At 45.7% G+C, this 26,636-nt stretch overlaps 1 protein-coding gene across 2 annotated transcripts; it reads right to left on the bottom strand.

The window, feature by feature from the left end:
* Positions 1 to 334: 334 nt before the first annotated feature.
* On the bottom strand, positions 335 to 25,757 carry LOC146172176 (uncharacterized). 2 transcript variants are annotated; one of them, XM_084586057.1, is made up of 2 exons: positions 25,325 to 25,713; positions 335 to 638 (listed from the first exon to the last, which is right to left on the bottom strand). In XM_084586057.1, exons 1-2 carry the CDS (start codon positions 25,506 to 25,508, stop codon positions 352 to 354), a joined length of 471 nt encoding a protein of 156 aa, XP_084442183.1. In that variant the 5' UTR covers positions 25,509 to 25,713; the 3' UTR covers positions 335 to 351. The 2 variants fall into 2 exon arrangements, with proteins under 2 accessions (XP_084442183.1, XP_084442184.1); XM_084586058.1 differs by lacking the exon at positions 335 to 638 and adding an exon at positions 1,789 to 2,090 and having other exon boundaries at positions 25,325 to 25,757.
* Between the last annotated feature and the right edge of the window lie 879 nt (positions 25,758 to 26,636).

Raw genomic sequence — 26,636 nt, forward strand, 5'->3', positions numbered from 1 at the left:
TAGTAATATTGATATCAAGAAAAGATCACAAAAGAAGTTCTTTGTTCCAAAAGTAGCCTGTAACTTTTTTTTTATAAGACTGCCAGTATTCTGGACGTTGACATGACCGAAGAATGATTGAAATAGTAGAGATCATATCACTGGAATTTTTCTAAATGCAAAGAATAACATCTTATATTCCTGTCAGCTCGAACTTGACATGCATATTAATTTTCACGGACAGCAATTTTGGAACATCAAAGCTAGGGATGGTAAAGAAAGAAGACTTCGATCATCCAAAAGAAAAACACAAGCATCACGCAAAGTATACAACCAGTTACACATGCAAAAGCCGTAATTACTGATGTTCGTTTAATTCTCCTGCGCAAATCGCTTTGGCGAAAGGACCGACTCCAGTCGCGCACACAGTTCGCGTCCGGGAGACATCTGCGGCGCCTGCTGTGGCAGCTGAACTTCGGAGCCCCAGCTGACGGGTGGCGGCGGAGTTTGGTATGTCAGCCGCGGTGAACAGAGTAAAGGAAGTGGAGCCAGTGGTTCCCCCATGTCCACGTCGTCAGCTGCTTCCGGTTCCAATTCCTTGCAGAGGTTTTTCTTCATAGAAGGATTCCAGTAGGTGAGGAAGTCGTAATCAGAGGATGCTGCGCTGCGGCATACGTGGGAGAGAATAAGACAATTGGTACAAAAAGTAGTAATATAAGTTATGCAACTGGAATGAAAATCGCTCTTTAAGCTTTCATGCATTGCAGCCTGTTTGTGTCAAAGGGTACTCGACAATGAGGTGACAGCTGAAGAGTCGTGCATACGCAACTTTTTCTTTAAAAATGTTCATTAAACGAAAACAAATATCCCGAAATCGCACTACACCTTCCATGCTAGTATCACAGTGTTATTTAAATAAAAATCTTGTCATATAGCATCAGCATCCAATGACATTCGTTCTGCTTTCGAAGGCATTAATGTTAAGTTGGTATTCATTAGCAGTGAGATACATGTGACCTTGAGGCCATGCAGTAAGGAATGCAGCCTGTACGAAAAATAAACACATTTGGAGCGATCAGTTCATTCTCTCATTGTTGTTTCAATCCATGGCACTGGATGACATACATTTAACATTTCTCATTCGTGTACACGGCGTCTCATGGGCTATTCTTATCTCTTCTGCAATTTGTTCGCTCGTCTGTTCGTATCTCTTAGATGACATAGCAGGGTAATAATTATTTCAGTGTTATTTGAAGTACATAAAAATAGTGCTTGATGAGTGATATTGATACCAATAAAAGATAAAAAAAATTCTTGTTCTAAAATTAGCTCGTAACTGTTCTTTTCTTTAAGACTGTCAGGATTCTGGACGTCGACATGACAGACGAATACTTGAAGTTGTAGAGATCATGTCACTGCAATTCGATGTGAAAACAAACGCTAAAGCCTTATACTCCTGTCAGCTCGAACTTCACGTGAAATATAATTTTCATGGACAGCGAATTAAGCACTGAGTGGCAGCACACCAAAGCAAGGGCATGGTAAAAGAGGATACATCTTGGCAAGTTAGTACGGTTACAGTGCTCTAGAGCACCATAGTACGGTAACATGTTGAATAAAAAGCACTGAAGACAAGCAAGAAGCAAACAAGAAGCGCCCGTCATGTTTGCTTCTTGCTCTTCGTCGTCGTTTTTAGCGCTTTCTATTCAGCATGGTAAAAAAAGAAGACTTTTGAATCATGCAAAAAAAAAATAATAAAACACCAGCATCACGCAAAGTATAAAACCAGTTCCACATGCAAAAGCCGTCATTACTGATGTAGGTTTAATTATCCTCAGCAAATCGCTTCGGAGAAAGGACAGACTCCAGTCGCGCACACATTTCGTGTCCGGGAGACAATTGCAGCGCCTGCTGTGGCAAAGGAACTTCGGAGCCGCAGCTGATGGGTGGCAGCGGAGTTTCGAATGTCAGAAGCGGCGAACAAAGCAGAGGGAGGGGAGGCAGTGGTTCCCCCATGTCCGCATTGTCAGCTACTTCCGCCTCCGATTCCTTGCAGAGGTATATCTCCATACAGGGATCCCAATGGTTGAGGAAGTCGTAATCAGAGGATGCTGCGATGCGGCATACGTGAGAGAATAAGGGTATTTGTAACAAAAGTAGTAATATACGACAAGTAACCGGAATAAAAATAGTTTTTCAAGTTTTTATGCATTGCAACCTGTTGATGTCAGAGTGGACTCGACGATGATGTGACAGCTGAAGATTCGTGCATACGCAACTTTTTCTTTAAAAATTGTTAAAGAGAACAAATATCCTGAAATCGCATTCCACCTTCCATGCTAGTATCACTGCGTTGTTTAAACAAAACTCCTGTCATACAGCCTCAGCATCCAATGACGGTCGTTCTGCTTTCGAAGGCCTGAACGTTAAGTTGGCATTCATTCGCTGTTAGATATATTGACCTTCCTTTTTTTACTTTTTGTTTACTTGTGCTAAGAAACAGTACACCTTCATGACATACAGTAAGGATTGTAGTCGGTATAATAAATAAACACACCGGGAGCAACCAATTCATTATATCATTGTTGTTTCTATGCATGACACGGGATGACATATTTAAGATTTCAAATTCGTGTGCACAGCGTCTCATGGGCTATTCGTACCTCTTCTGCAATTTATCCGCTCGTCTGTTTGTATCTGGCAGATGACATAGCAGGGTACTAATTATTTCAGTGTGTTTTGCCTTGTCACTACACGACAGGTCATGGCAGGAGCTACCAACTCGAGCCTCTGTTTAGAGATCGCGTTAAACGCTCAGAAAACTCTGAATTTCGCGTCAGATCAATGACATCTAAATGAACGTGCCTGGTGTATTTCCTCCTTTCCGCACGACTAACGTAACATAGGGGGTCGCGTCTCCATTGCGATGGCTGCGGCTCATGCGAGAGCCGTACTTTTAAATGATTACTCATGCGGTTGTGCATAGTGTCTCAGAAGTTACTTTAAAATTAGAAGCTTGTTTCAATTATTTTTTAAAAATAAATGTTTTTGCACCTACGGTTATTCATCGGCGTCCTAAAAATGAAAACGTGCTTGTTTAGTCGCCAGATGCGGAAAAAGAGTAGTCATTGATTCACACAGACGCCCGTGACTAAAACGTTTCTCTCAGACATTTTTCTGGCACGCTAAACACACTGAAGTGGCTAAACGACAAGAGCAAATGTCACACCCCTGTCGTGTTTTCTTACCAGCGAATAACCTCACAGCCATGATATGAAGACACCCTTTGTTGTAAAACTACGAAGCGGGACGCGAACCAAGGAGGAACAACGAAACATGATATAGCCTCCTGGTTCCCAAATGGAGATTTACTAGATTCGCTACTCACAATTACAGCCAGCATCTTCCATGCAAAAAGAGACAAGGAAAAGAAAACAAAAAAGATGCAAATCATCAGATGAGCACACCTACGCATTCGCAATCGCGGACCGTCACCAACAGGTACGTATAGGTTGTATCATAAGCATTTTCTTCGTCTTAAACTAAAATGCAAGGTGCTCTAACGCAAACACATGCCTATCCGATGGATCTGAATGCGAAAAGGATAAGCAAGTACGCTTTGTTAAGCAAATGAGCGCCCAAACACACTGTATTGGTAGATTTATCAACCCTTGCGGCGGGGCTGTAACGATATGCTATTATTGCCGTGACTAAACGGCTGCTGGAATTGTTGCCCTGCGCCTACATCCAGCCGCACGTTTACCGTCTACGTCTTTGGCGTGGCCAAAAGCCTGCGTAGAACCACCTGTCCAATCATGTACAGAAAAAACTCAATATATCATTGACCTTTAACGCAAAATCTCAAGTAGGGCGCCAGTGCTTGCATGACTTATTTTAAAACACTTCACGAGACGGGCTACTTGATTGACAGAATTTATCACGCTCCGCCGCATTTTAATAATTTAAAAAGCACGCTTGCAACTTTCGTAGGTAATTGGGTGCATGGAAACATGAAGTGTCTCAGGATGCAGCGAGACGCATTTCGTAGAGTCAATGCAAGGGTGTTGGTGCTGTCTCAATGAAGTACTAAAGCAGATATGCGTTCTGCGATTAAAGTCGCGAACAAAAGAAGATATCATTAAAGATCAGTTAACGCCGAGTATATTGTAAACGAATGCAATTCGCTTTCAACTTAATCGCTACTAAGACAAAAATCTCAAAAACGGCAGAAAATTTGCATGTTTCAATTATCGCAGTAACAACATAAGTTTACAAGTCCTTCACACAGGTGAGAGAACATATACTTGTAGATTTCGCACATTCAAACACAACACGCAAACGAGTCAAGATGGCGTAAGCTATTGTGTTTCGTCTGTGGTTTTATGAATATCGCGGGGTGGTTTCGAAGTCTCAACCGCGTTACCCACAAAACACACCAGAAGGGAATGCATATACATACATATCTAATCTTATTCACTACCTCAGTAATCTCGGGCACACTTGCTTATTCTAGCATGAGTTATGCGGTCCACGCTAACGGAGGTCGGAACGAAGTAGTTGGCGTAGGGTGGCTATTTCTCTTCACTATCAATTTCTTGCACCACACTGGTACTTCTTGCTTTCAAAGTGGCGTACGTGCGTCCTCACTAGAGAGGCAGGTAATGCACCAGGGGAATGTATCCATCTTTGTTTCTTCCCTTTCTCACTACTCACTTACACACAAGACACCGGTGCCATCCACCAGCGTGATTAAGCCTACGTCCTGATCGCTCTGGCTCTTCATTGTTTGATACGAGGAAGTGCATGCTAAAACATCCAAATAGGCGGCCCCGGAAGATGAACTCGATGTTTATCCTTAGATGACAACAAGCATAGGTCTGGTAGGCAAGACCTTCCGACATGCATGTAATGTTAAAATCACAATTCTCACCAAAATGTTTTTTCTTATATTGTGTATGCATAAAGAAGCTTCCCCCCAATTTTGGTTATTTCCTGCGCAGCAGAAAAATTAAAATATTCTTGAGGCGAAAAGCTTCACTAGGCTAGTCAACTCCGAGTCTCACGTATGCTCCTTCGTTAGAAAAAGCCACAGCTGCGTATGTGCAAACCACGTGACGTCACAGAAGAGCCAACTTGAGTCTCTTGTTTGTCATGGGACGGTTATGTCAGAATTAGCCTTCTAGGACCCAGGCATTCACGTTACCCCTATAGGCCACTAAGGCACGTTCATATAGATCGGTTAAAGCGGGGCTTTATATGTGGGCTGAGTAAGAAGAAAAAGTGAAGAACGCTCGTTCACCGCGGGGTTGTATTTCACTATTAAGAAAAAAAGTCATCCTCCTGCGAGAATCGAACTCTTACCCCTCCGATCACCTGCCAAGCGTGTTAGTCGACTATGCCATGGCGGGCTTTTTTTTCCGGTATGATATTTATTACACGTGGTTATGTACAGAAAGGGTTATGTACAAAGGCTATTTACAAAGCACTCAGCCGTTGGTGAGCTGCACAACAGAAGACACAACTAAAAGGGTGGCAAAGATAAACACCGTGTTACCAGCGGAAACCAATCAGGCTGAAAGTCATTTTCATCATAAATGTCGTTCAGTTGCAGCATCATTCTGATAAAATGGAGTCTAGGTGGAACAACAGGTTCAACGTTGATATCCAACATGCGTGTCTTCCACAAGCTATGAAGTCCAATAAGGAAAAACATGTCATATGGTTCGTAATCAGATTGTAACAGCAAGATACCGCATACTGTACAAATTTAGAACAGTCTTTCTTCAGAGTTCTTTGCAACAAGTACCAAAAGAGAATTGAGTCTTTTCAATTAATGAAACAGTGCTCAATTATTTCAGGCACATCACACAGACGGCAGTTTGCAGAAGATACAAAAATATTTTTCCTGTGGAGCCATGTGTTAACAGGTAGTGCTTCGGTGTGTAATTTAAAAAAAAATGTTCTCGTGCAAGGAGAAATCTGCATTTTACGCACCCTCTTTAACACATCATGACCCTTAAGACGAAAGTATAAAGAACAATACAGTGGTGGCGGAAAAAGCATTGCTATCAATTTCTTGTATAGTTTCTTGCGCGAAACAGAACATAAGTACTCATTCGAGAATCGTACAGTCAAAAACCTCATCGAAGCATAATCTTTCTGCATAAATCCTAGTAACTGTGGGCGGTGAAGAAACCAGTAAGTCGGGAAGCAGATTCATGAAATTAACTTGTAGGAATTGTCACGTGAGAAGGATATCTTAATTCTCCTTGTCTAGTGTTCCTGCCGTCTCCATGGCAACTTCAACGCGGAGGTAACGTGGCGCACGCCATCTGCCGCTAGCTATAAAGACCAAGCGGGGCAAAGGGCGCGCGTCATCGCCGCCGAGTGGAGTTATTGATCTGGAATCTGGCACGGATGGGACGCAACTTTGTGGTTTCAGCGTTTCCCGTTCGGATGCACGGATGCACCTAAAGGATTTCGACTCACCACACTTAAGGCACATGCGCTGTGCGCCGCAGCTACTATTGCGCGCCAGAGAACAGGACAGAAAAAAAGCGTGCGCACTCGTCATGGAAGAAATTTTCGCTTCTGATATCCAGGCTTAACCGAGCTAAGCCGCTGCCAATTTTTTTTTTTAGAGATAGGGTGCACTCACCACCCCAAAGTGCCCGAAAGTGCCTATGAAAGCGATTTCAAGACGCGGCGGCATAGTGAGCCAGAAACTGAAAGCGCAGTGCGTCGTCAAGTAAAAATACTTCTCCGTGCTCTCTGACCAAAAAGGTCCGGCTACCGAAGGTACGGTAGGCAGCTAAAATGGCAAACCAAATGAAATGACAAATTTTGGCCCGTGGCAAAAGCTGATTGGCTGCCGAAATAGAAGCTTGGATTGACTAAAACACAGCATGTAACCTTCGATCGCTGTTTTCCCACCACATAGAGCCTAATTAATCAAAGTACTGAACAAGCTGGAGATAAAATATGGTGCCTAGCAAGCAACCACGGAAACCATTTTACGAGCGCAGGCGAGGGCGCTGGGCAGATGTAAAGCTGATAAAAAAAGACGCCAGTCGAAGCAATCGCCACAGAGCAGTGTCGTGTTGAAAAAGATGTCCGAACATTAGCACCAGGCCACTTTGATTTATGAGATTAGGTTCTAAATTTGAACCGAATGTTCCGAAATCGTTTAAGCCTACCTCAGTTTGCATCTTTTGTAAGAACACAACCATTAGGAAAAAAAAGCTCATTTGCCAAAGGCTGCTTTCAAGAAGGTTTTTGGATTGCAATTTTGTTAACAACAAGATAAGGTACTTTTTGGATTGCTAATTATTCTCCACGAAAACATTACCAGGTATTTGGCATATAATGACAACAGAAAAAATGAAGTAGTGCGCAGATTTTTTGAAAAATATTGTAATTAACCATCAGTCGATTTTGGCTTATCTAAGCACAAACGGTTAGTATACCATAATTTTTGAAATGATAGTTCTCCTAAGCTGGCATACTTAGTTACTCGTCATAACCGCTACAACTTTTTCTATTTGTGCTAAGGTGATGAAACAGAATAAGAGGAAGCTTAGTCACCGCTGTAAAGCTTATCAAAATTGGTGCACTTGTCCAAAGTTGACCATTTAGCCCTGCATCCCCTTTTTTAAAAAGAGTGAATGCGCTCGAAACGACCCACAAACCCTGGCAAACTAAGTGGCACCGCCATTCACTATAAGTTTCCGTCGTCGTTTCCCTACCAGACTTTTTGGTCACACAAAAAAAAGACACGCTATTTCTGGTGCTTAGGATACTTTGTTTGGAATGGCCCCGCATCGACGTTTACCGTCGAGTGCTTAGCGGTGTCGTGCATGGAGAAAATAAAGAGGTTTATGAAATATCCCAAAATTTCACGAAGCAGGAGCCTACACAGTAAAAAACGTGTTGTTGAAAAATACAGAAATTTTCTGGCAGCTGTCTTGCCAGAAATTTTCTGTTCTGTAATGTATATTGTTTTTAATTTTTTCTCTGATTTTAGTTTCTTCTGTTTACAACTTATACAACATTTTTGTTATAGGCCGTTTTCTGTTTATTTTTTGTTTTTTTCCAGTCCCATTTAAAAAATGATGCAAATACATCTTTTTTACTCGTCTTTCATTTCACATGTTTTTCTGTCTGTAATACCAATAAATCTGCGTTAGGCGCCAATTTCTTTAATGAACACCATTTTAAGGCGAAAGCCTTGCTAACTCAATCTCACAAATACCTCTCAAAGCTGGCAATACCCGATGGCACCCATAAAGTTGGCCGCGCAACACCTCTTGTCCAGCCAACGAGAAGGGAAGTGGAAAATGCATAATAGATCCAACTGTAGCAAAGAGCCATCCTCCCTGTTTGTTGTTGTTGCTGCGACTAAGGGAAGAAGTAAAAGAAAATGCACGGGCTTGCTACTGGCCACGTAGCTGAGCCACACCACCGCTGCCTCGTGCGAACAGAAGAGAAAATAGAGAAGGAAGAAAAAGAGCGAGAGAAAGACGAACGTTGCAGCAGCCGTTGTCCTCCACCGAAACGGTGGCGGGTGTAATGACGGCCTACAACAGATAAAATTATGCTGGCAGGCTAGAACCCGCTGCAAGCGGCAGTGACCTACCAGTCCCAGCCGCGCAAGGCCAGGAGCAGCCACCCTCCATCCACCGCATGTTCTCGTTTGGCTTAATATATGCTCAAGGTCACCAACAACGTACCTCAATGTGCCGTCACTGGTTATCTTCTTTTTAATCGAAATTGTTACGCAATCTATAGTCGGACAGCGCCTTCGGGGTTGTCATAACATTGCACTTTCTATTCAGCATTAATCTAATATTCGAGTAAAAATCAGTTTGCGGTACAAAACCGAATTATTTGCCTTCCAGTCTTGGTTTCGGCTTGAAAACAGAAAATTACTTCTTTTTTTCTTAAGCCGATTTCGGGCAATGGAGTAGAACTGATACTCTCTGTACGAGGTCAGAAATGTTCTTCAAAAATACCTGTAGTTTCACACTCATTGTTTACAGTGTACGCAGGAATTCAACCACGAGTGAGTAAAAAACTGTGTTCTGAAATATACAATATTGTTAAAAAAATTGCGTTGGCGTTCTTCCTGTTAGAAGTGGGCTTCCCCATCAAGACAACCCTTTATCGAATGTTATATTTTTAGATTAGGCACGCAATCAGTTCAATGATGACGACAGACATAGGTCTCCTAAATTTCTGATTACCTTCACCTTATAAATATTTTTCACGCGCAGGGCGCCACGAAGCACAATGCACATAAAAACGTAGCTCGCCGATGCTTGTGTGACACGTGGGTGAAAATTTATCCAGCTTTATCCTGTGCAACCAAATAGCACGTCGTTTGTTGTCATTTATACTGTTCGGTATAGTAAAAAGAGCTTCCCCGATTGCTGGCGGTTGCTGAACCCTAAAGCGCAGCAACCGGGCATACTTGTTCATTTACACTCCTTTGACTTGGTTTTTCAAAGCGCTATGAGTGAGAGCACGCGTCCTGGCGCAAACCCCGCTAGCAGTCTACCTACTGCAGCACTGGCTCCCGGGAAGCCGACGGATTATTTATAGTGGCGCGTGACCACGTGACCGCGGGGGACCAAGTCGGAGGCGCGGCTTGGTGCAGCGGCGGAGAGAAAACGGATGCGGTACTTTCCGAGTTCCAGGGATTTTAGGTCGCACGAGCGCCCTCCGCCGGCTTCGTCACTGCGCACGAGATGGGGGAAGATGATCTTCGAAACTGGGAACTTGACGCGAGTGGACGCAACCTCGCGAGCTGGCGAGGTGATGCCACCGCGGAAACCTTTCCCGCCTGCTCGTCCCGTCCGGCCTCGGAAATAACCCTTGCCCAAACGTGGGCGAACAATCTCCCATAACCTTCCTGGTGAATCTGACTACTTAGGTTCATTAATGTATTTTATTGCTAGCTAACGTTGTTATTGCAGCAATAAATGCCTGTTTGTGGTCAGGACGTATAGTTCCTTCGTTCCTAAGAGCACGCGCCGCCATGATCGGCGCGGATTCGACAGCGCACGCAATCCCGGTTTGGGGTCTGCGGTTTGGACAGTCAGCCACGAATAAACTGGGAAAACGTATTCATCTCCCCTGTTTCGAACCCCACAAGTGTTACATCTAATTGTGAGATAATCGTGGGACATCATCAGACATTGATAGGTAATGGGTATGGCCAAAGTTTTGAATGAGCAACAAAAATTTGCTTTTAAAGGTTTTCCTGCGCTTGTACAAATCAGGTAAAAGCTCGTAAATCAAAACAGCTGAATTTGGAAAATAAATAAAGAGCTGTGTAATTTGGTATACTTTCGGTGCGAAAGCTCCGAAATAATTCCCTCACAGATGATTTTTTTCAGATTTTTCTATCGGCAACAGCTTATCGGAGAGTTAACAGCAACGAAGCCCCCCCTCATACACGGCTTAGAAAATAGCGTCCAAGTATTCTTCAGATGCGAGCTAGTGCGGAAAGGGTTCTTTCGGCATAATACGGGTCTTCTCTTCAGCGCATGCATGTAGAGAACTCAGTGTAGGGGCTGATGTATTCTACAGGAAATGCAAGAAATGTAGAAAAACTCGTGGTGACAAGTTCACGAAACACTCTCCTCGAAGATACTTTGAAAACAATATGTCAAACACTGACTTCACCCTAGTCAAAATGGGCTGTGTTGTGTAAACAAAATTTGAATGAAAAATAACGAAACAGTTGTGGAACACAGTTCTGATATTGTTCAATTATTTTCCTGCACCTCTAATTAAACCCTGTAATCAGCGAAAGTTCAGTTGGAGTACGCGAATCGCAATCGGTTGTATAATTTTTACACGTACGAGACTGTTTCCCAGGAACGCCGACAATTCGATTTAACAAAAAAAAAAATATCACTGCTGCTACTGCGGTAAGCAATGTGTTAAAATCCCAAGGACAAAGCTGCTCCGGCACAGTGAGAGCCGGTAGCGCGATCCAAAGGCATACAACGAAAAGCTCCTCTCTGGAGCCAAAGCATGAATCGTGAGTAAACCGAGCGCTTCATCATCCCTATCCACAGCCGGCCTTCACCCACTGCTGAGCCCCGCCTACATCATTCCACTTACTCCGGTCTGGTGTCGGCTGTATCCGCCTAACCTCTGCAAGCTTCCTAATCTCATCTTCCCACCTAATTTTCTGCCGCCCACTGCTACGTTTTCCTTTCCTTGGAGTCTAGTGTGTCACTCTTTAGACTACCGGTTATTTGCCTTCGCATTACATGACATATCCGTGTCCATTCCTTTTTCTATGAGAATATCATGTGGGCATGTCGGCTATCATCCAGTCGGAATCATCAAATCAATCCCTGTTTTCTTCCAGGCTACTAACAAGGTATCCTCAACGAAATCCAATAACATGTAGCTTAGCCAGCTGACATACCCAAGTAGTATGCATAAAATTTATTTTCTTGTTTGTGAGTTAGTTTTTACTCAGGCTGCGCGGAGACATTAAGACTAACCCTGGGCCACCCCCTGAACAGCTACGCAGACAACTCCTTGAAGGCCAGAAATATGCAACGAAGGCTTGGCGACATTTAGGTAAAATTACACACAATGCAGAATCCACATCAATTATAAATGAAATAAAAAAAATATAAGCCGAACGCTAGAATCACGAGTTATGAGCTTAGAACGGAAGCTTATAGACCTGTATCGTGCAGTTGACCGGAATGACGAACGGCACCGTCGGGGAACAAGCAGGTTTATTACGGCCCGTGCATATATATAGGGCCGTGGGGAGAGAAGGCAGGGTTAGGAAGAGAGGAGGCAGTGCAGCACGTTGCACATGAGCTGGTGATAACAAAAGGGCACCGGCACTGATATGATATATCCCCGTCCCTTTAACAATAAAAATCAGTCGTTAGTGATTTGTTGAAAGTTCCTGTCAGGGCCTAAACGCACGGGTTGCCTTGTGGGTCGCGTGGACCGCCTTGGCAGGGGAGGCTGTGCCGTCGCAGAAGTGGCTGTAGATTCCTGAGGTGATGAGGTGATATGCTGGGTCAGTAGGTCGTCAGCAGAGTCGCTGCCGTTCGATGAACATCAAGTGAATCGCTCCCTTGTTGCGAGCAAGTGGTGCCGGTTGCGCCTCTAGATGCTTCCGCCGGTTTGAACGTGATAGGACCGCGTGGTCCGGCAGGTGATATCACTTTAGCTTTTCTTTCCCAAGAGGACCATTTTATCCGTACGACGTCACCTTCTGTAAGGGCTGGCAGGTTCCGGCTGTTCTGGCTCGACTGCTTGTATACTTGCCGACCTGGATGATCGGCTGCGGGCGGAAGTCAGGTAATAGGGTGCGAAGACTTCTCCCTTGACGCAGCTCTGCAGGCGATCGGCCGTCTTCCAATGAACTCGTCCTGTAATTTAATACACCAAGCCAAAAATTTGCAGTTCTTTCGCTTGTCTTCTTAAAAATCCTTTTGATCACCTGCGCGCCCTTTTCAGCAAGACCGTTTGAGCGCGGAAATTGTGGACTGAATGTAGTGTGATTAAAGTAATACAGATTCGAAAAACTTGCAAACTCGCGGCTAGAAAGTTGAACTTCATTATAGCTGCAAAGATCAGCTGTGATGCCATATCTTGAAAACATTGTACTAAGCTTGTCAATGACTGTGCTCGCATTCAAATCAGAGAGCTTCTCTACATCCGGGAAATTTGACATTACGTCATAGGCGAACAAATTGTACTTTCCCCCGTGGCAAAAGTGAAGTTATTGAAGACATATTATCCGTCTTCACCCGCCAAGGTGATAAGCTGTGCGGTTTTCACGGCACTGGATCTTGGCTTTTCAGTGCACCGACGTTGTTTGCCAAAATATTTCAAACTTCTGTTTGAAGAGGCTCCCGTTCTTAACGCTGTCTCCGGTGATGCGCAGTTGTTCCGGATGCTATCAGTTCTTGCTCTTGTAGTCCGCACCGCCACCGCTGCTCTCGGAGACGAAGGTGGTTATCCCACCGCTGCCACTATGTATCGTGCAGATGACCGGAATGACGAAGGGCACCGTCAGGGAACAACCAGGTTTATTACGGCCCGTGCATATAGGGCCGTGGGGAGAGATGGCAGGAAGAGGGGAGGCAGTGCAGCCCATTGCACATGAGCTGGTGATAACAAACGGGCATCGGCACTAATATGATACATTGAGGTCAAATTGGCGACATTGAGGTCAAATTACACACAATGCAGAATCCGCACCAATTATAAATTAAATAAAAAAAAAATATAAGCCGTGCGCTAGCTAGAATCACGAGTTTCGAGCTTAGAACAGAAGCTCATAGACCTAGACGACGGGGGCAGACGAAAAAAATTTGATCCTGCTTGGAATTCTGAAAAAGTAAGTAAAACGAAGAAATGTCACCGTGTGCTGAACGACGACTTCTCTGACAAATTTAGCATGAACGGTTTTCAGCCGAGATAATTCAAAGAATCGGTTGCAGTCAACCTAACAACCATCGGCCAATTATTGTCACGCTAATAGATTGCCGTGTGATTTAAATTAAAATTACTGAACAATTTCTTAAACTGAAAAACAGCGGCTACTCTATTTCAGAAGACTGCGCATACCACACGGCACATATAAGGAAACACTGAGAAATACCGCAGAAATTCGAAAGCCGGGTCACGAGGGTTAAGCTAACCTATACTAGAAAAATTCGGTGACGTCATGTTTGTTTGGGAGGTGACAGACAAGAAAGAATTGCAGTGGGTAGCAACCAGGATAAACAAAAAACAAAGTGACCTATAAATCAAAAGCAGTCGAAATAAATCACTAACACGCATTCAGTTTAACGCCCAGAACACTGAACTTACCTAAGGATTTAGAAAGCATATCGCAGCAACTATAACATCGCATAATTATAATTCCCGAAGCATAGCTGCACTCTGACATCACTGGTGAAGAAAATTACACTGCATCGTTTTAGAACTAGGCACAAAGACAGGACTTCTTGCAACGAAGACGTCGGAATTCTTTTCCAAGAATCTGTAGAACTAATCAGCCTACCTTGCATACAAGGTTTGGTCTGGTTTCCGAGGTTTAACTTACGAAATGGCCTCAGGCTATGAGGAGCGCCGTAGTTTCAATGAGAGCTCCGGAGGATGAGACCCCCGGGGATTCTTTAACGTGCACTGACATCGCACATCACACAAGCGCCTTGCTTTTCGCCCCCAGAGAAAGCGTCCGCCGCAGCCAGGATTCAATCCCACAATCTTGGGCACAGTGGTCGAGCGCCCGAACCCGTGCACCACCACGGCGGGGCTGACACACAAGGAATTGAATGTGTCATTTTTAAAATAACTCTAAGCGAACTGAGCCTTGTCGATAACATATCGTGCATAGATTGGGACAAAATTTCCAGAGCCACTTTGCGCATCTTCCAAAGCTTTATATACATTTTACTCGATAAATATATAAAACAATTAGTAAAACAAGCAACGCATATGCAAAAGAATAATAAATTCCTCCTCGATTATTTCGTTGTTAGTAATATTGCGTTTTGTTGCGCTCTGAACCAAGCAGTTTGAAGGCGTATTTGAACACGTCATGATATCCTTCATTCCCCCCCCCCCCCCCTTATTATTCCCCCCGAAAAATAAATACTTCTCAATTGCTGATGATGTCGCAACCTTAGACCTACTTATTATTTTATTCCCGGACTTTAGGGTTTTTCACAGCTCCTAAAACTGCTCAGTAGATGTGTCGGTTTTCTTTATGAGCCTTGTTCTGAATTGCAATTCGCGTTTTGTGCCTACCAGAGTAATCACTCTACGCACCAACATTACTTTGATGACGAGGGAAGTTGTACGCATGGGATGAAAGGTTAAAATCAAAACATTTCGGCGAAACCAGACAGGAAATGATGCAGGTAAATTTTTTATGCGCTTTAGCTTGAAAGCATAAAACGAGACCAAGTGCGTTACTTTAGCGCATGTGTATAAAAAACACAATTGTTTTCTGCCCAGTTCTCGTGACAGTTGAAGAAAAAGGAACCTGTGTACAGCGTCGTCGTGAACGGTGAACTGGGTAACCAGTTCACCGTTCACGGCACTACTTGATTTTTTGAACCGCTTCTTTTGTCCTCTCTTTACGAACGATGATGGTAGAAACCATCATTTCAACTCAGCTAGCCCATCTATTCCTGTCGTTTCTATTTATAAAGAAGAGGTTTTTTTATTGATTCTCAATCGTGACGCAAAAGAGACACCGGGTATTGATAGCATACCGAATGCGCCCCTTGTAAGATACGCCGAATGGTTTTACAAGTACTTAGCAAACTTATTTAAGAGCTCTCTGTTAAACGCCGACCTGGTAAAGGACTGGAGGCCGGAGGAATTATTCCCGCCCAAAACAGAAACCTCACTCCTTCATAGCTCAAATTTGGCGAATATTTAAAAAACCTTGAATATACTTTTCATAAAAATATCGACTTTATTGGAAATTGATGACGTAACTGACAACCGGCGACATGGTTTGTGCAAGCACTATCTACAGTAACCCAAATCCCGGAACGGTTCAAGACATTGCCGCAACCATTGATAACCGGTGTCAAATAGATTCATTTTTTACTGTTCCCAAGGACGCGGGATCGAATCCCGGCCTCGGCGGCAGCTTTTCAATGGAGGCGAAAAGCAAGGTGCCCGTGTACTGTGCGATGTCAGTGCACATTAAAGAACCCCAGGTGGTCGAAATTTCCGGAGTCCTCCACTACGGTGTCTCTCATAGCCTGAGTTGCTTTGGGACGTTAAACCCCACAAACTATAACCTAGATTCATTTTTTTTTATTTTGTAAAAGCATTCCACTGTGGCTCACACAAAAACAATAATGCTGAAACTGAAGAATATTTTGAAGAACGATTTGCTGCTGGCGTTAGTACAGCCGTACCTATCGTCTCGATATCAGTTCATATCTATCGGCAATGCATGTTCGAGCTAAGCTTTCGTACGCTCCGATATTCCATAATAATCAGTCCTTGGGGTTTCAATCTCATAAATGGCATTCTTAAAAACGTTTGTTAAAATAAAGCTGTTTGCCGATTACTGTGCTTAATGTCATGAAATACGAACGCCTGCTGGCCAGATTTTTATTTAATGATGCCTTAGCTGAATTTCAAGATTGGCGCTCAACGTCACAGAGGAGCATTAATACTGAAAGACTTTTTTTTTAATGTGAATCAAACGTAAATAATTTTCTTTAGGTTTTTTCTATACTATTAACGTTGCCCTTTGTCCGCCGTGATTAGCTTCAAGTACCATGGATCAACGATTAGCTCTGGTCTACGGTGGAACAAACACGTTTCAAATATTCAAAGAAAGAAGCTAGTTTGGTTTGGTTTGTGAAGTTTAACGTCCCAAAGTGACTCAGGCGACGAGAGACGTCGTAGTGGAGGGCTCGGGAAAGTTTGACCACATGAGGGTTTCAAAGAAAGATGCTATAAAAGTACTTTCATACCTTTTTTTTTTTCAAACCACCTTAAATAAGAAGGTCTACCCGGTACTCCACGCAGGAAATTAAGCTGTTATCGTATAAAACCCTTATCCGACCTAAATTACAATATGCCTGCTTTGTGTGAGACCTCTGTACTACGGCCACCATTACAACACTCATAAGCCATTTATTTATAATTCGTACAGTCGGAAGACATCACCTGTCAAGTTACTTAATAAAGCCTATTTGGCGTCTTTGCAGCTCAGGAGGTACAGCGAGAAATTCAAGTTAATGTAATGATTGTTCTCAATTATTAGGAATTGATAGCAGCTGAACTGAAGGGCAACTGCTTAAATATTCTTAATTATTTACCAGCGCTTATTTTGTGAAACTCTCGCACGAGGTGTTATCTAGGACTAAGTTTTTCCTTTATTTTATTCACGGCGACTTCTCTGCTTTGAGCACTGTATAACGTGTACTAGAAAGAGGTTGTTCCTTTTGAAGCGGTGTATTTTAAAGCCCTTCCTGCAGTAAAGCCAGGAGTCCTCCTTTGTTAATAAATAAATAAATTTTTCTGACCCACTCTGCCCGCATACATTTCTAACCATCTTTTGTTCCTTAGTTTTCTACACTGTCCTCTACTTACGTACCCGATTCGTGGACACCTTTTAGCATAATAGGTGACCAGTGGTAAGGTTTAATTGTTGTACTTTCCTCTTGATCAGTACCGGTAAGGCGCTAATCATGATCGGCGAGTACTTGCCAAATGCGCTCCGTCCCTGTCCTATTCTTCTAGTTATTTCCCAATCGCAATTCTGATATGAGATTACTACATTCCTAGATACATTTGCCTACCACATCTTGTACTACGCTACCTATAGTCAAATTCTGTTCCCTTGCGAGGCTGTTGAACATTTCCTTAGTATCCTGAATAATAAATACAACACTAGTCGTCGCCAAAAGTCTAAATTAAAAGCAGGATGCGCGAAGGATTCCGAGCGAAACCTCAACGTCTTGTGAAAAGGTGTTGCGGCGGATAGGGCGGAAATTTTAAATGGCCTACTCCATTGGTCATGCTATTCACTTTTTCTTTGTTGCTCGATGCAAGATGTATAGTAGCAGTCTCCAAGCGCGTCACCATTTCTACTCAGAGAGGCGAAGGAATAAAACCCTAACCTGTCACTATCATTGAGCTCTTTTGGTTCACAGACACACACAAAAAAACTGGGATACATCATATTTTGGCCCATGGCTGCGCACTGCGATTAGAACTGGCCGCCATATTGCGGGAACGGAAGATTTGAGTAAGTTGCAGAAAATTAGAAAACTATTATTTTTTTAAACTCTTGAAATTGCCTTCCGCAAAAATATACCTGTAAAAGGATGTTTTTTCAAGCACCTTTTTCTCGGTAGTTTAGAAAATCAAAAAATGACCATTAAAAAATGCCGCTTTTCTCAAGTATTTTTTTTCTTTCTATTCTTCGTTCCTTTGGCACTGCGCAGTTTTGTGCATTAACAATGCAGGTTGATAAGCTCCCCTCGACAGATCGCTTCATACCGTGAACAAGGAACTGAAACTGCACTGCGCAATTTCAGCGATAGCAGTGTAGTAGTATAAGGTCTTTAACGTGCCACACCACCACACGGGCTTATACCCTCTTTACACGGCCGACTTAACTACGGTTACGCTTAACCGAGGTTACCGAACCTAACCACGGTTAACCGCCAATCGCGGTTAGCTGTGCTTACGCAGCTCGCCACCGTTCTCGGTTACGGCCGCCATTGCCCATTAAGTACAACCGAAGCGACGCGGTGATCTGCGGAATGAAGCAGCATTTACAAATATCTTATTTATAACGTAGTTTCCGGAGTGCCGTGCGACAAGCGCGGTCAAGCCCCGCACGATGGCAGCCCCTCCTCGACCGCCGTAAACACCGCCGCGTTGGCCCCTCCTCCCGCAGACCGTACGCGAACGACACGGTGGCTCGCTAGCGCCGACGTCAGAAATAAAGCGTGCTAAACTTATTGGCATCTGGAATACTGAGCCGAATATCAGGATAGAATCACCCTTGAGGATCACTGACCAGTGGAAACTTGCTGGCAAGCCCGATAACGACGATACTATCAACTTTCTGCTCAAGACAGCTGCCCCCGGTGCATTACGGCTCACCGTTCTGGTTATACTAGCTCTGCGATTAATGCATTGCCAAAGTTTATCATATCGTTATTTTAAGGCTGCAGAATAAGATTCACAATAAGGAAGTTTCATGAGGACACCATTTCGACAGGGTTGATCAGTTCTAAAGGGCCGATCGCCGCGGCTTCGAAGAGAAATAATTTAGGCCTATCGACAACTAAGGGGTTACGCACCCCACCGTAGCTCGCTGCACTCGCTCGCTTCACCGCCGCGGTAAGTGCAACGTACCTCAGCCTGCTCGCAGCATCCTGCACTGCAAGCGTTGCGAACTTGTGCACTTTCATTATAAAGCTAAGACCGCGCATCTTTCGACATTCCGCGCTCAGCACCAAGCCGCCCAAACGATACTGCAGACACAGGACGGGGCTTTAGTACGCAGACGCTTGGCTGTAGGCCGTAACCGAAGACGCCAGGCGGCACAGTAGACACCGGCTATTCAATAAGGGCAAACGAGTACACTGCTGAAGCAGACACGCTCGTACACTTCGCGCACTCGGGTGCCGACGAGCAGCCTCCTTCAACAGACGCCGCCATAACCTCGGTTAACGACGCAAACTGAGGTCGCCAAACATTGTTTGCGATAACCACGCTTAGGGGTGTAACTGTGGTTTTGTCTGCCGTGTAATTGGGCTAACCACGGTTTTGCGTAACCGCAGTTACGCTAACCGTGGTTAACTCTGCCCGTGTAAAGAGGGTATTAGAGTGACACTATTTTAGCCAGCTTCGCACAACGTGGGACACGTAAACGACGGAAAAGTTTAGGGGGACGCTTGAAGGGACAATGAAAGCTCATTTGTTAGAACTAGATAACTGTCACAGGCAATTGGTATTTCATGAGTCCTTTCTGCAACGCCATAATATTTAAGTACAGTTGACCAATACCAAATGTATTGGCGATCTAAAATAGCGCTCCTCACATCCCAACTGAACGCCAGCACGCGCCGCTTAGCAATAAAAATGGCGAAAGCAAGTCGCGACGGCTCCCCAATACCCGCGTCACTTGGGAGAGTCCAAAGAGTGAACGCACCCAGAAACTCTGCACATGGAGAGGTGCCGCCCAAATTTGTTGCGAGTGGTCGCCAGGAGAGTTTTTTTTTCATGCTTTGCAAATTACTGGGTTCTCGTATACCATTTAAATTTGAAGTACATGCTAACAGACGCCATCTTTATAGAATCATTCATTTAGAGTACTACTTTAGCACGTCAGGAGCCCTTCAATCTCCGCTGTTATTGTTACTGCAGAGCAGTGGTAATGACGCCCGTCTGCCGGCTCCCACTGCCGACATTCGTCTCCTGCTACATAGGCGTGGCAAATGCCTTCGAACAGAATGTCATTCGACTCGAATGCCAAACCTGCGCTGCTACACGGCGAATTTCGAAAGCATTCGACTGAAATGTCATTCTAATCGATTGAGCTGCGCGAAGACATTTGAGATTTTGTAAGCCTTCGAAACGCAAACAGAGGAAGCGCCGACCAATAGCAGGTCGCCATCGCTTTGATCCGCCCACAACCGCGCGACTATGGCGGCCGCTTCCTCTTGGTTGATTTCGATATCTGCTGCTTATTTATCGAATAGCTGGTGTACTTGCAAAATGAGTGCTTGAAGATAATATTACACAGCTTGGCGTTTACCGCGTGAGTGCGAAATTTGCACACGAATGCCCGATGACCACGATTGCGCCCCGGTACGCTTGTTTACATCGATGTGCACAGAAATCCAGTGCTCATGACATGAAGCGCGGTGTGTGCTGTACTGTTATAAAGTAATATCTACTCTTTCGATCCATTCCTACCATTCCTTGTTTACACAGTACAACTCTGTATGAAGCGCTGATGCGATTGCTTATCTTGAAAACAGTTTACAGACGGGTTGGCGACGTCGCGTACAACAGGCGCTTTCGCTGATTCTCCCTTTCTCCAACGTGACTATGCAATACTTGATATAGATCGCTTTAGCAAGAAGTGTGCAGTTACTGTTCGCGTTCACTGCAACGGCCTAATTTGTCATCAGCAAGTGCCGTTTACGACTTTTGCTAGCTGCCTGCTCGGCAGTCAGGGTCACAAAAGACGCTTCCCCTTCATTGCATGCGCGTCCTGCCATGTAAGCAATAGTAGTTTTCATAGCACTATTGCCAAAACTACACTCCATGACCCATTTGCATTCACAAACTTGTAGATTGGCTCACGGAGCATCGCCGAAAGAGCGAGCCCTGCGTAACGGGGGGGGGGGGGAGAGGAAGTTGCCGTCGAATAAAAGGTAATCATTTCGCATGCGTTTATCGCCGGCTGAATCTGCAAGTGTGGATATAGCCGCTTGTTACGCTTATATTCAGTATATATAACGCAGATACCAGCGCTATGATTACGCAGTCGCCTCGTCAACCTAAGTTTTTTTTCGTGAAGCCACCGTCATCTGTCAAGGGCATGAAGGGTTACCGCCCCAGTGTCGATGGACCGAACACGTGGCAGTAGAATATTATGCGGCTGTTGGATGGGCTGGCGTTGCTGTCGGTCTAGCATGACCGTGGCAATCACTGTTACGGGCAGAGGCATTTTATTTTATATTCCTTTTGGGTAGCCTCACCCTAATATATGTCATTGTGCCATGGTAATTTGTACAAACTGAAAAAAGGGTACACAAAGAAGCGAAACTCGAGGCGAAAGGCATCGAGGCACCTTACGAAACTCGATGCAGCAGCGCCATTGCAATTCCACGAGTGAATACTGAAGCTTTCGAATGTTTTCAAACTGTTGTGTAGCACCGCGGAAGCCCGTTGAGCCCGAATGTCATTCGAAATCTGGAATGTCAATCGACTCGAATATCATTCGAAGATACTCGTGTAACACAGGTATCACTCGTCTTTGCCAATCCATACCAATGTATGTAGAGTAGTGTGCCGCCCTGTCTAGAATGCGCCGACGTGGCTGTGCGGAGCAAGTCAGCGCCATCTAACGTAGATTTCAGCTATGCATCCCATGCTCATGAGCGACAAAAATAAAGCGGTGCCTGCTCGTGGGTTGCCGGCCTCATTTCCGCACAGCCGGGGCCCTGCTGAATATTTAGCAGCGACCGGAAAACCAGAGTTCTTCAGCGAATTATTACGCGGTTAAGCAGGCAAGTGCAAGTAAAATTGGGTGATCGCGCGGAACAGAAACGCAATGAGCCAATCCTTATAGCCAAGTGCAAATTGCAGATACAGGCCGAAAACATCATGGCGGAAGTGAGGGGGCGCGTGTGCAGAAAAGCGTGATCAGCCGCTATCACTCGCGCTTACTTCCCTTGCAGTCTCGTTACACTAGTGAAACAAGGCGCCTTTGCGACGCCCTAGCCTACGTCACAGCGTCACAAATGCAGGCCCGAGCGGAACACGCAGGTGGGGGCTGGATAGGGAAGAGATGACCAGGCATTCCTCTGCTTTTGCCTCGCATGCGCACGGGACGCATAACTCAAACTGAGAGCCTAACTTTATATTGACACGTGCATTAGAGCTAGAAGAAGAAGGAGCGAAATGGGACGAAGTAGACGATGTTAAAGTGTGGGCCCTGTTCCTGGTACCCTCGTTCGCTGGTCGAGCAGGCACCCGGGCAAAACCAGACTGCTGCACTGCTTGATCGTGGTATTGACGGTATTGACGCCATAGCCAGGTGCTTGCGCCCGGCAGACGACAGATGCATAGGTAGGTCTGACCTCATTCTGGCTAGGATCCACAGGGAAATGTTACTGCACTGCTAGGTGCACCTCGTCCCGGATGACTTCCGACAGCGATGTAATAAAAGGCACGCTGGAAGGCAGCGGGCGGGCTTGTAGCTCCTCCCTGACGATCGACCTGATTAGGTCACGTAAAGTGGCCACATCGCTCCCAAGCGACACCGAAGAAACAGCTGGGCCAAGCGTGGTCTCATGCCGATTGTAATGCCTGGCTCGTTGCAAGAGCGTTGTTTCCATGATGGTCGCCTCGGTGAGGAATTCGGCAGCAGTACGCGGTGGACTGCGCACAAGACCGGCAAAAAGCTCCTGCTTGACCTCACGCATGAGGTGGCGTAGCTGCTTCTCCTCCGCCATGGGGGGGGGGGGGGTCAGCACGCTTGAGGAGGCGCGTCATGTCCTCCACATACATGTGGAAGCTTTCGTTGGTGCGCTGGTTGCGGTAGTGAAGCGCAGCTTCCGCTTTCTCCCGGCGGTCTGCATTGGGGAATGTAGCTAGGAGATTTAGGCGAAATGTCTCCCAGGTAAACATGTTGTTCTCGTAGTTCCCGAACCATGTCTTAGCGGAGTCTTCAAGCGCGGAAAACACGTTATGGAGCTTACGGTCGTCGCTCCAGCCGTTGTAGCGGGCGACCCGCTCATAAGTGTCCAACCAGTCCTCCGAATCTTCGTATACATCGCCGTGAAAAGATGGCGGTGTTCGCGGCGTGTGGTAGAGGATGGGCGCCTGGGACTATGTGTGGCCATTTCCGGTGGAACCGTCGGTCGAGGCTGCGTCGTCCTCGTCGGGGTGGTAAGAGGTCCAAATTCAGGTGACTCGCCGCAGCTAAGGCGCTGATGAACTGGTGTGAGCTCCGTGTTCTTATCTCGTAGGTGTGCGCAGGTCGGGAAGCGTATGCCAAGCACTACTCCACCAGATGTGTAACAGTTGTTACACAAAAACAACTACATTGGCCGGTGAGCGAGAGCACTGAGACAGCTGAACCAGCGAACGAGGGTACCAGGAACGGGGCCCACACTTCAACGTCGTCTACTTCGTCCTATTTCGCTCCTTCTTCTAGCTCTAATGCACGTGTCAATATGGCGCTGACTTTCTCCGCAGAGCACCGTCGGCGCGCTCTAGACAGGGCTACTCACCATTGTACAGTCGAGCACGATTTGAAGGTTATCGCGCGAGCGTCGACCGGGAACATGAACAGCGCCATGGCGCAGAATTCTCTGCTGAGGCGAGGGAGGTATCAGGCCAGCTTCCCTCACTCTTTTTGCTGTTCCTTCAGCAGCCGTCACTCCCTGTTAGGACATCACTTTTTTTTTCTTTTGGTTCTGCGAACAGGCAGTGACCGTTGTGCGCACGACGTATTCTTTGGTATTATCTGAAATTGGACCGTTTAGCGCAACAGATGGAAAGCTTAGAATAGAGAGAAAGGGCAGTGAGTTTGTCGCGGGGGTGATGGTTGTTGTATGAAACAGCGAACGAGGGAAAGAAGAGTGCGAAATGATAATTTTTTCTTTTGCAAACCTGGCCGCCAGGTGCCTGGAGTGCTAGGCTGGTCGACGTTCGCGCGGTAACCTTCAAATCGCGCTCGACTGTACACCCAGCCAATTCTTTACCATTGCCGCGCGACCTTCCACTGTCGGCGCTGATGTGCCGGAAAACGTAGCAGATAACAAGCCAATCGAGGGTAAGGGCATGTTCACCATTCCTGCTGTTGAAGCGACGATTTTTCTGACAGTCCGAAGCATCATACGCCAGAATCGGCTGTCATGCATCGGCGCCCCAAGAAAATGCTACTAGACTTTTTTTTTTCGTTGCGCATAGAGCGGATAGTACCTGTGAAGAACATGTGAATTAACTTAATATGCGCAATACCTATATCAAATTGTTACTTTCGTTGCAAATCCCGCCGGGGTGGTGAAGTGGTTACGGCACTCGACTACTGTTCCCAAAGATACGGGACTGAATCTCGGCTTCGGCGGCCGCTTTTTAAAGTCGTCGAAAAGCAAGGCGCCCGTGTGCTGTGTTATGTCAGTGCGCGTTAAAGAACCCCAGGTTGTCGAAATTTCTGGAGTCCCCTACTACAGCGTCTCCCATAGCCCGAGTAGTTTTGTGACGTCAAACCCCAAAATGGAAAGAAACCAAACTTTCGGGGCAAATAACTGCCGATAGATTAAATATCACCACATTGGTTAATATCAAGAGAAACCTAATCGAGACAGTACCCGGAAACAGAATCTAGCGCAAGTGTAATACTTAGAACGTTACAAGTTTGCACGAATCAAAGCCACAGGTACACCGCAGTTATCACGAGCGCTCTCGAAAGTTGGATATGAAATTCAGTCGAGGAGTTGCTTCAGACGGAGAACACGATAACTGCTCGAGCTGCATGATTACGCCATAACGCTCGTTCCCTTTCCCGATTACCGCTTCGGCTCTGCTGCACCGGAGAGTCGACGGTCACACGGCACTGTTAAATAATTGCCCGTTGTACTTGCTTGGCCTGGGGCAGCGTCTCGAACAATGGATTCAAGCCTTCTGTGACCCCCGGATTATTATTCCCAACACCGTACTGAGACGCGTGAGCTCGAGTTGGCAGTGCCTCGTAGCCAGTTCTGCCACTGTATGCGACATCGTGAGCCGGAATCACCTGATAACCACTCAGTCTGTGGCCATGTTGGCTGGCACCTACTACCTTCCGGAGCCATGCCTTTGATTTTATACACATAGCGCTCACAATGACGGCCCCGGATTTTCTGGAGAACGGGACCTTTGACGCTGTCGAAAACACTCCGCTTCTTCTCCATCTTCGCTTTGCATTTCTCTCGAAATGCTCTCGCTACGTCGGTGATTATATCTGCGACGTTCCTTGACATCGGCTCAATACCAAGACTAGTCGGCCACCGCGATCGTTTTCTTTAGCGACGGTAGGTTCAGGCAAGGGAATCGCATCGCGGGCACTCACCGGCGTTTTCCGGCGTTGGGTGACACTCCTGCTTTGTTCGAATGTACACTGAGGGCAGAGGCGACGCAGCGACAAACTCCATCTTTGCGCCGTGGTCTCCATCAGGCAGAAGCTGTTGCTCCATGTGATTTGGCTTCCTTTCCGGACTTCCCAGGAAGAATGGCAGAGCAGGTTGCGCCGACATAGAGTGGATGGCCGACGGTAGCCTGCTGCTGGGCCCAGCCTCCGGTGCCTGCTCGTGAGTAGGGTGCCGCTAGGGCGGCGCGCTACATCGAGGCACCCTACTCGTGAGGAGCTTTCAGTGACATCTGGTGGTGCTCGTGCGCAAAGCATCTGATGCTACGCAAAAATTCGAAGGCAGAGAACCCTTATATTTCACGAGCACCCTACAATATTTCTCGAAGCAGAGTACAGTAAGGATGTCGTGCTTTTAGTCGCCGAAAACGTGCTGGGGGACTCCGGCAAGAACAACGTATCATTCAAAATTGGGTGAGCAAGCTGATTGCCATCCCCTACATCTATTGTATTTCGCAGTTTCAACAAAACAGGAAGCAAGACAAATGTTTTTTTCAGCCCCCAAAAAACTACTTCTAATATAAAAAAAAAACTCACCCGCACAAAAAGCCTCCTAAAGAGCAATGTACCAACGGCCGCTGGAAAAAATTGGTAAGTGCGGTGAGGCTGCTGTTTTCAACATTCCACTTCTTCCAGAAAGCAGTCCATCGGGTGACCCGCTTTTTGAGCGAAGGAAAGGTTCCGTGAGTACAAAAACAACTTGAAGACTTGTATTGGCAGTCTCTGGATTGCCATTGCAACAGTGCGGAAGGCCGTCGTTTTTGGTTAAACGCTCAGTCGCTATCAAAAGCAGAAATAAGATAACTCATAAAATCGTGGAAGCCACGCAGATCGCTACGTAGCAAGAGCTGCGGTAGCACCCATCCCCTTCTTCATCCAAATGAGGACTAGCGTTCCTTCTTAGAATAAAAAGTTAGCGCGAAAGGACGAGGACGGAGGAAGGGACACAAACACGAACGCTATTAGGAACTGGTTTTATTTTCCCAGTAGTTAACAGTGGTATAGGCCTACACATCGCATGCGCACATGACAATTGGGCAACCATAGCCTTCTTCACATAAAAGGAAATCTGCTGACATATCTAATAATCGCTGAAAGACCGATAACAAGATAATCAGCCGAGAAAGGGCATCAAAAACAATCACCAAAAAAACGTAAAGAAAAACGAGCACACGCGTAAAGGACGGCACACTTCTTACAGATGGCTCTCCAGGAAGGCGCGCTCGAAGGAGTAAAA

Source organism: Amblyomma maculatum, unplaced genomic scaffold (assembly GCF_055883805.1).
Source record: "Amblyomma maculatum isolate TAMU_Amacu unplaced genomic scaffold, ASM5588380v1 scaffold_13, whole genome shotgun sequence".
Lineage (NCBI taxonomy): Eukaryota > Metazoa > Arthropoda > Arachnida > Ixodida > Ixodidae > Amblyomma > Amblyomma maculatum.